The 10,647-nt window shown below is 61.2% G+C and overlaps 1 protein-coding gene across 1 annotated transcript; it reads right to left on the reverse strand.

Annotated features, from left to right (window-relative positions):
• Positions 1-199: 199 nt before the first annotated feature.
• Positions 200-10,084, reverse strand: LOC106864571 (serine/threonine-protein phosphatase 5). Its single transcript, XM_088155175.1, is given in 14 exon segments — positions 200-603; positions 1,000-1,178; positions 2,761-2,801; positions 2,903-2,990; positions 3,708-3,731; positions 3,733-3,851; positions 4,803-4,899; positions 4,901-4,909; positions 5,025-5,123; positions 5,258-5,323; positions 6,285-6,406; positions 7,391-7,538; positions 8,392-8,633; positions 9,950-10,084. Coding segments are annotated over 14 exon segments (1,629 nt in total). The 5' UTR covers positions 10,068-10,084; the 3' UTR covers positions 200-326.
• Between the last annotated feature and the right edge of the window lie 563 nt (positions 10,085-10,647).

Below are 10,647 nucleotides of genomic sequence, written 5' to 3' on the forward strand. Positions count from 1 at the left end.
TTCCCTCATTTTTGATCCGATTTTTCACGTTTTATACCCAAACTTCCCCATTTTTAACCCGTTTCCTCCCAAATTCCCACATTTCTGACCCAAATTCCCACATTTTCAACCCAAATTCCCAAATCAAATTCCCACATTTTTAACCAAAAACTCCCCATTTTTTTGTCCCCCTAAAAGTCGCCCCCAAATAATCCCTGGGGACCCCCTCCCATAAATTTGAGACCCGCCCCACCCCCGCCAGGGTTTTGGATCTTCCAGGATTTTGGGGGTCCCTGGGTTGGATTTTGGGGGTCCTAGATGGATTTTGGGGGTCCCTGGTTTGGAATTTAGGGATCCCAGGGTGGATTTGGGGGGTCCCAGGCGGATTTTGGGGGTCCCAGGTGGATTTTGAGGTTCTCTGGGTTGGATTTTTGGGGTCCCAGGTGGATTTGGGGGTCGCTGGGTTGGATTTTTGGGGTCCCAGGTGGATTTTGGGGGTCCCTGGGTTGGATTTTGGGGGTCCCAGTGCCCCCCAGACTCACCACTGCTGTGAACTGGTGGAAGTCGGGGCGGAGGTCGCTGCCCCGCAGGTGGATGTAGGAGCCCTTGTTGCCCATCTGGTCACTGCAGGGGACATTTGGGGACACTTGGGACACCAGAGCACGGCCCCTGTGAGCCACCAAGGCTGGGGACCACCAGGGATGGGACATTTGGGGACATTTGGGGACACTGGGGACCAAACCAAGGTGACAACGTGGCTAAGGGGACACCTGGTGACAGAACCAAGGTGACACCAAGGCTTGGGGACACTGGTGACAGGACCAAGGGGACCAAACCAAGGTGACAACGTGGCTCGGGGGACACCTGGTGACACAACCAAGGCGACACCAGGACTGGGGACACCGCACCAAGTGGACACCGGGGACCGAGGTGACACCCGGGGACAAACCCGAAGCCACACCCCGGGCACTCGCCCCACCCCCTCCCCCGTGTCCCCCAGTGTCCCCCAGTGTCCCTCACCAGTAGTTGGGGGCAGAGAAGACGGTGACACAGCGGCCATCGTGGGCCACCTCGTAGCCCTCGGGCTTGACCTCGTGGCTGCGGATGATGAGCTCGAGGCGGTTCCGCTCCAGGAAGCGCTTGGTGACATCGGGGCCAAACTGGCAACTGACCCCTCGTTTGCTGACTGACCGGCCGTTCTGGGGACATTGGGGACATTGGGGACATTGGTGACATCGGGGCCAAACTGGCAACTGACCCCTCGTTTGCTGACTGACCGGCCGTTCTGGGGACATTGGGGACATTGGGGACATTGTGGGGACATTGGGGACACTGGGGGCATCGGGGACATCAGGGGCATTGGGGACATTGTGGGGACATTGTGGGGACATCGGGGCCAAACTGGCAACTGACCCCTCGTTTGCTGACTGACCGGCCGTTCTGGGGACATTGGGGACATTGTGGGGACATCGGGGACACTGGGGGCATCGGGGACATCGGGGACATTGTGGGGACACTGGGGACACCGGGGGCATCGGGGACATTGGGGGGACATTGGGGACATTTTGGGCATCGGGGACATTGGGGACATCGGGGCCAAACTGGCAACTGACCCCTCGTTTGCTGACTGACCGGCCGTTCTGGGGACATTGGGGACATCGGGGACATTGTGGGGACATTGGGGACATCGGGGACATTGTGGGGACACCGGGGACATCAGGGGCATCGGGGACATCGGGGACATTGGGGGCACTGGGGGGACACTGGGGACATTGGTGACATTGGGGCCAAACTGGCAACTGACCCCTCGTTTGCTGACTGACCGGCCGTTCTGGGGACATTGGGGACATTGTGGGGACATTGTGGGGACATCGGGGACACTGGGACATTGGGGACATTGGGGACATTGGGGACATCGGGGCCAAACTGGCAACTGACCCCTCGTTTGCTGACTGACCGGCCGTTCTGGGGACATTGGGGACATCGGGGACATTGTGGGGACATTGGGGACACTGGGGGCATCGGGGACATCAGGGGCATTGGGGACATTGTGGGGACATTGGTGACATCGGGGCCAAACTGGCAACTGACCCCTCGTTTGCTGACTGACCGGCCGTTCTGGGGACATTGGGGACATTGTGGGGACATCGGGGACACTGGGGGCATCGGGGACATCGGGGACATTGTGGGGACACTGGGGACACCGGGGGCATCGGGGACATTGGGGGGACATTGGGGACATTTTGGGCATCGGGGACATTGGGGACATCGGGGCCAAACTGGCAACTGACCCCTCGTTTGCTGACTGACCGGCCGTTCTGGGGACATTGGGGACATCGGGGACATTGTGGGGACATTGGGGACATCGGGGACATTGTGGGGACATTGGGGACATTGTGGGGACATTGGGGACATTGGGGACATTGGGGACATTGTGGGGACATTGGGGACATTGTGGGGACATTGGGGACACTGGGGACATTGTGGGGACATTGGGGACATTGTGGGGACATTGGGGACACAGCCAGGGGACAGCAGGGTCAGCTGGCATGGGGGAGATGGTGACAGAGTTGGTGGCACTGGGCCACCAGGACATGGCAGAGGATGGCACTGGGATGCAGTGGGTGATATCACCAGGACCTTGGGGACAGGGTGGAGAATGTCACCAGAACCTGGGGACAGGGCAGGGGACACCCCCAGGACCTTGGGGACAGGGCAGGGGGACACCCCCAGGATTTGGGGACACGACAGGTGACATCCCCAGGTGGGGTGACAGCTCACCTGGGGCTGGGGGTCAGACCAGAGCAGGTCACACATCGGCCCTGGGGGGACACAGCGGGTAGGGGGTCACAGCTGAGTCCCCTCGGTGGGGACACCTTGGGGACACTTTTGGGGACATCTCGGGGTGGGGTCCCTGTCCCACCTGAGTCCGGGGGCTGCCGGTTCCGCTCGATCTTGCGGATGTCATCGAGGGTCACCCCGTCCTCGCTGAAGAGCCCCCCGTGCATGATCTGGGTGGGGACACGTGGTGGGGACATGGAGGGGACAGCAGGGACAGGGGGGGACAGCAGGGACATGGAGGGGACAGCAGGGACAGCAAAGACACCCCAAACCCCAAGGGGCACAGGGATGGGGTGGGTGGGTGGGGGTGGGGGGTCAAATTCCCCCATTTTTGTGCGGCTTGCCCAAAAGAGATCCAATACAATCAACGGGGCTGCCAAATAGTGAGAAATCGGGGGTGCCATATAGTGACCCATAAAAATCAATGGAGGCTGCCAAATAGTGATCCCAAGGGGGATGCCAAATAGTGACCCATTAAAATCAATGGGCGCTGCCAGACAGTGAGCCATAAGGGCTACCAAATACTGATCTATTCACACCAATGGGCGCTGCCAGATAGTGAGCCAAGAGGGCTACCAAATACTGATCTATTCACACCAATGGGCGCTGCCAGATAGTGAGCCATCGGGGCTACCAAATACTGATCTATTCACACCAATGGGCGCTGCCAGATAGTGAGCCATCGGGGCTACCAAATACTGATCTATTCACACCAATGGGCGCTGCCAGATAGTGAGCCATAAGGGCTACCAAATAATGATCTATTCACACCAATGGGCGCTGCCAGATAGTGAGCCATAAGGGCTACCAAATACTGATCTATTCACACCAATGGGCGCTGCCAGATAGTGAGCCCGGGTGACAATGTCCCCCCCGTGTCCCCTCACCAGCACTTTGCCGTTGATGCACTGGGGCCAGGGGCAGCCACTCGAAGACCTCGCTGAAGAGGGCGAACATCTGCGCCGTGTACTTGGCCTTCACCTCGCCCTCGAAGCCGTAGATCTGGTTCATGTTGTCCGTCTCGTGGTTCCCTGAGGGGACACGGGGACAACTGCCACCCCTGGGGACAACTGCCACCCCTGGGGACAACTGCCACCCCTGGGGACACGGACAGGGGTCTGGGGACACTGACTGGGGTCTGGGGACAACTGCCACCCCTGGGGACACGGGCAGGGGTCTGGGGACAACTGCCACCCCTGGGGACACGGGCAGGGACACAGGGAACAACTGCCACCCCTGGGGACAACTGCCACCCCTGGGGACACGGGCAGGGGCCTGGGGACACTGACCAGGGTCTGGGGACAACTGCCACCCCTGGGGACACGGGCAGGGGCCTGGGGACACTGACCAGGGTCTGGGGACAACTGCCACCCCTGGGGACACGGGCAGGGGCCTGGGGACACTGACTGGGACACAGGGAACAACTGCCACCCCTGGGGACACTGACCGGGACACGGGGACAACTGCCACCCCTGGGGACACTGACCGGGACACAGGGAACAACTGCCACCCCTGGGGACACAGGCAGGGGCCTGGGGACACTGACCGGGACACAGGGACAACTGCCACCCCTGGGGACATGGACAGGGGCCTGGGGACACTAACTGGGGTCTGGGGACAACTGCCACCCCTGGGGACACGGACAGGGGCCTGGGGACACTGACCGGGACACAGGGACAACACTGCCAAATAGTGAGCCATTAGAGTAAATGCCACCCCTGGGGACACTCTCAGGATTGCCACCAACCCCAGGGGGACAGGGACGTCCCCAAACCCCCTGGATGTCACCAACCCCCAGGGGACAGGGATGGGACAGCGACACAAACTCCCCTTTACACGACCTGCCAGAAAGTGAGCTACAGCGAACAACGGGAGCTGCCAGATAGTGATCCACAGGGGACAACGCGGTGACAAGAGGGGACGAGAGGGGACAGCTGTGGGGGACACGACCCCCCCCAGGCCCAGCCAGGCTCTGGAGTTACCTCGGAGCAGGTGGAAGTGGTCGGGGTAGAGCAGCTTGAAGCCAAAGAGCGTCAGGATGACCTCGACCGAGAAGGAGCCGCGGTCCACGAAGTCCCCCGTTGAAAATCTGTCACCAGCTCAGGACAAAGACCCTCCCCCAACTCCCAGAGTGTCCCCAGTGTCCCCTCAGCGCCCCCCACCCCATCCCCGGGGAGGGGGTTCCCCGCCCAGGCTGTGGATACGTAAGGGTTGGCCTCGGAGGGGAGCCCGTTGAGCTCGAAGATGTTGAGCAGGTCGTAGAACTGGCCGTGGGTGTCGCCGCACACCGTCACCTTCTCCGTCTGCTCGGGGGACACCGCGGGGAGGGGGGGGGGTGTGGCACCAACGTCACCGTGAGGGGATGGCGACATCCCCACCCCCACCCCCGAGAGCCCCCAGACCCTCACATCACACCCCCAGCCCCACAAACACACACCTCCTTCAACGTGGTCTCCACCAGGGTGGGCAGCTTGGCCAGCACCTCCTTCACCTGCACCAGGATCTGCGGGGTGGGGACGTGAGGGGACATTTGGGGACAGCACGGGGGCTTTTTGAGGGTTTTTTTGGGGATTTTTTGGGATTTTTTTGGGGGTTTTTTGGGTTTTTTCGGTTTTTTTTTTCTGGGGGGTTTGGGGGGTTTTTGGGGGGATTTTTTGGGGGGTTTTGGGGTTTTTTTTTGGGGGGGGGCTGGGGTTTTTGGGATTTTTTGGAGTTTTTTTGGATTTTTTGGGGGGGGTTGGGGTTTTTTTGGGGGGGTTTTTGGGGGTATCTTTGGGGGGATATTTGGGGTTTTATTGGGGGGTTTTGGCGTTTTTGGGGTTTTTTTTTGGGATTTTTTGGGGTTTTTTTTGGGGGGGGGTTTGGAGGTTTCTTTGGGGGGATATTTGGGGGTTTATTGGGGGGTTTTGGAGTTTTGGGGGGTTTTCTTCGGGAATTTTTGAGGGTTTTTTGGGGGGGGGGTTGGGGGTTTCTTTGGGGGGTTTTGGAGTTTTTGGGGGTTTTCTTTGGGATTTTTTGGGTTTTTTTGGGGGGGGGTTTGGGGGTTTCTTTGGGGGGGATATTTGGGGTTTTATTGGGAGGTTTTGGAGTTTTTTGGGTTTTTTGGGGGGGGGTTTTCTTTGGGATTTTTTGGGGTTTTTTTGGGGGGGGTTTGGGGGTTTATTTGGTGGGGATATTTGGGGTTTTATTGGGGGGTTTTGGAGTTTTTGGGTTTTTTTGGGGGGAGTTTTCTTTGGGATTTTTTGGGTTTTTTTGGGGGGGGGGTTTGGGGGTTTCTTTGGTGGGGATATTTGGGGTTTTATTGGGGGGTTTTGGAGTTTTTGGGGTTTTTTTGGGGGGAGTTTTCTTTGGGATTTTTTGGGGTTTTTTGGGGGGATTTTTTTTTGGGGGGGGGTGGGGGTTTTTCTGTGGGGTTTTGGGGTTTTTTTGGGGGGATTTTTGGGGTTTTTTTTTTGGGGGGGTACCTGGTAGGCACATTTCCTGTGGAGTTTCTTCTGGTCCTTGTACCACTGCATGAGCTCCTTCATGAAGGTCAATGTCACCTTGCCGTCCTCCAGCTTGGGGCCGCTGTACTCGTCCTCGATGGCTGCGGGGACACAGAGGTGACAGCCGGGTGACAACGAGGGGACAGAGGGGACACGGCCACCCCGGGGTGCCACCGGGGCTGGGGACCCTCAGGGTGGCGACCCTGAGGGCTTGGGAGGGGACAAAAGCTCAGCTGGGCACCTGGAGAGCCTCGGGGGACCCCCAAAATCCTCCCAGAGACCCTCGGGGGACCCCAAAATCCTCCCAGAGACCCTCGGGGGAACCCAAAATCCTCCTGGAGACCCTCAGGGGAACCCAAAATCCTCCCGGAGACCCTCGGGGGACCCCAAAAACCATCCCAGAGACCCCCGGGGGACCCCAAAATCATCCCAGAGACCCTCAGGGAACCCAAAATCCTCCCGGAGACCCTCGGGGGAACCCAAAATCCTCCCAGAGACCCTCAGGGAACCCAAAATCCTCCCAGAGACGCTCAGGGGACCCGAAAACCATCCCAGAGACCCTCAGGGGAACCCAAAATCCTTCCAGAGACCCTCGGGGGAACCCAAAATCCTTCCAGAGACCCTCGGGGGACCCCAAAATCCTCCCAGAGACCCTCGGGGGAACCCAAAATCCTTCCAGAGACCCTCGGGGGACCCCAAAATCCTCCCAGAGACCCTCGGGGGAACCCAAAATCCTTCCAGAGACCCTCGGGGGACCCCAAAATCCTCCCAGAGACCCTCGGGGGACCCGAAAACCATCCCAGAGACCCTCGGGGGACCCCAAAATCCTCCCGGAGACCCCAGACCCCTCCCAAGGACCCCCCAGCCCCTCCCAGAGACCCTCCTGGAGACCCCAGACCCCTCCCAAGGACCCCCCAGCCCCTCCCAGAGACCCTCCTGGAGACCCCAGACCCCTCCCAGTGACCCCCCAGACCCCTCCCAGCGACCCCCAGCCCCACCCAGTGACCTTGATCCACCCCAGGGAGCCCCGAGTGACCCCCGAGCCCCCTCCCCAAGGCCCCCCCGGGTGGGCTGGGGGGTCTCACTCATGCTCTCGATGTCCAGCGAGTCGACCACGGAGCGTTTGTGCTCGTCACTGGCGATGGCCCTCTCGAAGGCCTTCTGCTTGACAATGCGGTGACACTCCTGGTACTTGAGCTTGGCGTCCTTGTCATTGGGCCTGACCTTCACCACCTGCGGGGACAGCGCGGGGACAGCGTGGGGACACGGCCCTGGGTGTGGGGACACGGCCCTGGGGTGTGGGGACACGGCCCTGGGTGTGGGGACACGGCCCTGGGGTGTGGGGACACGGCCCTGGGTGTGGGGACAGAGTGGGGACACGGCCCTGGGGTGTGGGGACACGGCCCTGGGTGTGGGGACAGAGTGGGGACACGGCCCTGGGGTGTGGGGACACGGCCCTGGGTGTGGGGACAGCTGGGGACAGCGTGGGGACACGGCCCTGAGGTGTGGGGACACATCCCCAGCGGTCATGGGGACCCCATAGACGTCCCCAAGCCTTCTCTGACCCCAGGATGGACACACTGACCCCAGGATGGACACACTGACCCCGGGATGCACACAGTGACCCCAGGGATGTCCCCAACCTTCTCCTGACCTCAGAGTGCACACACTGACCCCAAAGTGACCACACTGACCCCAGGGTGCACACAGTGACCCCAGGGATGTCCCCAACCCTCTCCTGACCCCAGGGAGGACACACTGACCCCAGGGTGCACACAGTGACCCCAAAATGGACACACTGACCCCAGGGTGCACACAGTGACCCCAAAATGGACACACTGACCCCAGGGTGCACACAGTGACCCCAGGGATGTCCCCAACCCTCTCCTGACCCCAGGGTGGACACACTGACCCCAGGGTGCACACACTGACCCCAGGGGTGTCCCCAAGTCTTTCCTGACCCCAGGATGGACACACTGACCCCGGGATGCACACACTGACCCCAGGGGTGTCCCCAACCCTCTCCTGACCTCAGAGCGGACACACTCACCCCCCCCCCAAACCCCCTCCCCAAACCCCCTCTCACCATCTCGTAGTCGCGCAGGGCCGCCTTGAACTTGCCCAGGGCCATGTTGCTGGCCGCCCGGCGGTAATAGCCCTTGACGTACTTGGCGTCGAGCTGCACGGCGCGGGTGGCGTCGGCCAGGGCGTAGCCGTAGCACTCGGTGCGCAGGTAGGCCAGGCTGCGGTTGCCATAGTAGATGGCGTTGCCGGGGTTCAGCTCGATGGCGCTGCTGTAGAACTTGACGGCGTTCTCGTAGTCCTTGCCTGGGCGTGGGGAGGGTGAGGGGAGGGGTTAGGGGGTGAGGGGAGGGGTGGGAAGGGTGGGCGGTGGTTGGATGTCAAAGGGCAGGAGGGACCAGATCCCAAAGGGTGGGAGTGGCCAGACCCCAAAGGAAAGGAGTAGCCAAATCCCAAAGGCCAGGAGGGACCAGACCCCAAAGGGTGGGAATGACCAGACCCCAAAGCGTGGGAGTGGCCAGACCCCAAAGGAAAGGAGTAGCCAAATCCCAAAGGGTGGGAATGACCAGATCCCAAAGGCCAGGAGGGACCAGACCCCAAAGGGTGGGAGTGACCAGACCCCAAAGGAAAGGAGTAGCCAGATCCCAAAGGGTGGGAATGACCAGACCCCAAAGGCCAGAAGGGACCAGATCCCAAAGGGTGGGAGTGACCAGACCCCAAAGGGTGGGAATGACCAGATCCCAAAGGCCAGGAGGGACCAGACCCCAAAGGGTGGGAGTGACCAGACCCCAAAGGCCAGGAATGACCAGACCCCAAAGCCCAGGACTGGCCAGATCCCAAAGGCCAGGAGTGACCAGATCCCTAAAGGCAGAGGGTGACCAGACCCCAAGGGCCAGGAGGGACCAGACCCCAAGGGCCAGGGGATCACAGGTGGATCAGGATGTGGCAGCAGGGTCTGACTCTGCTTAGGACTAATGGCTCCATATTTAGCAGGCAGCTCTGTGGGGTCACTATCTGACAGCCCCCATTGGCCCCTATAGATCCCCATCTGGCAGCCCCTATAGATCCCTATCTGGCAGCCCCCATTGGCCCCTATAGATCCCCATCTGGCAGCCCCCAGTGCTCCCTATGGATCCCTATTTGGCAGCCCCCATTACCCCTAGTGGATCCCTATCTGGCAGCTCCGTTATCCCCCGTTACCCTCCGGTGCTCACTATTTGGCAGCCCCCATTGACCCCTATAGATCCCCATCTGGCAGCCCCCAGTGTCCCCTATAGATCCCAATTTGGCAGCCTCCATTACCCCCAATGGATCCCTATGTGGCAGCTCCGTTATCCCCCGTTAACCTCCGGTACTCACGATTTGGCAGCTCCCATTAACCCTAATGGATCACAATCTGGCAGCTCCGTTATCCCCCGTTAACCTCCGTCACTCACTATTTGGCAGCTCCCATTAACCCCAATGGATCCCTATCTGGCAGCTCCGTTACCCCCGCACTGCCCTCAGCGGCTCCCTATCTGGCAGCCCCCATCACCCTCCATAGCTCCCTATCTGGCAGCCCCCGTTCCCCGCCGTTGCCCGCCGTGGCTCCCTCTCCGGTAGCCCCCGTTGCCCGCCGTTACCTTTGAAGAACTCGTTCGCGCGGGCCTTGAGCGCCTCGGCCCGTTCGAGGTCGGCGGGGCTCGGGGGCCGCCCGGGGCCGGCACCGCCGCCGTTCCCCGCCCGCTCTCCCTCCGCCATGGCCGGGCCGCAAAGCGCCGCCGCCGCCGCCGGGCGCGGCCCGCCAAGCGCAGCTGTCGTAAAACCGCGGTGGGAGGGGGGGAGCGGTGTCGTAAACGGGGGGGAAGAGGAGCGACGGGGGTCGTCGTGTCCCCAAGTGTCCCCAAGTGTCTCCAGGTGTCCCCAAGAGTCCCCAGGTGTCCCCAGGTGTCTCCAGGTGTCCCCAGGTGTCTCCAGGGCCTTTCCTTGTGTCCCCAGGTGTCCCCTCCTGCCCCCAGGTGTCCCCATCGTGCCCAGTGTCCCCAAAATGTCCCCAAATGTCCCCAATGAGAGGCGGAGGCCGCGGTGGCTTCAGAGCGGGTTTATGTGGGGAGGGGACAGCAAAGGGGGGGGGGGGGGGTCGTACAGGGACCCCCCCCAAAGCAGAGGGGTGGGGGGAGGGGAGGGGGGGGGGGTGTGCGTGTGGGTCCAGCGGCTCCGGGAGGGGGGGAGGGGGAATTTGGGGTGGGGTCTCGGAGGGATTTGGGGGGAATTTGCGAGGTTTTGGGGGATTTTGGGGAGGCCTTGGGGGGTCTCAGGGGGTTCCTGAGGGGCTCCTGGG

This window comes from Sturnus vulgaris, chromosome 35 (assembly GCF_052056855.1).
Source record: "Sturnus vulgaris isolate bStuVul1 chromosome 35, bStuVul1.hap1, whole genome shotgun sequence".
Taxonomy (NCBI): domain Eukaryota; kingdom Metazoa; phylum Chordata; class Aves; order Passeriformes; family Sturnidae; genus Sturnus; species Sturnus vulgaris.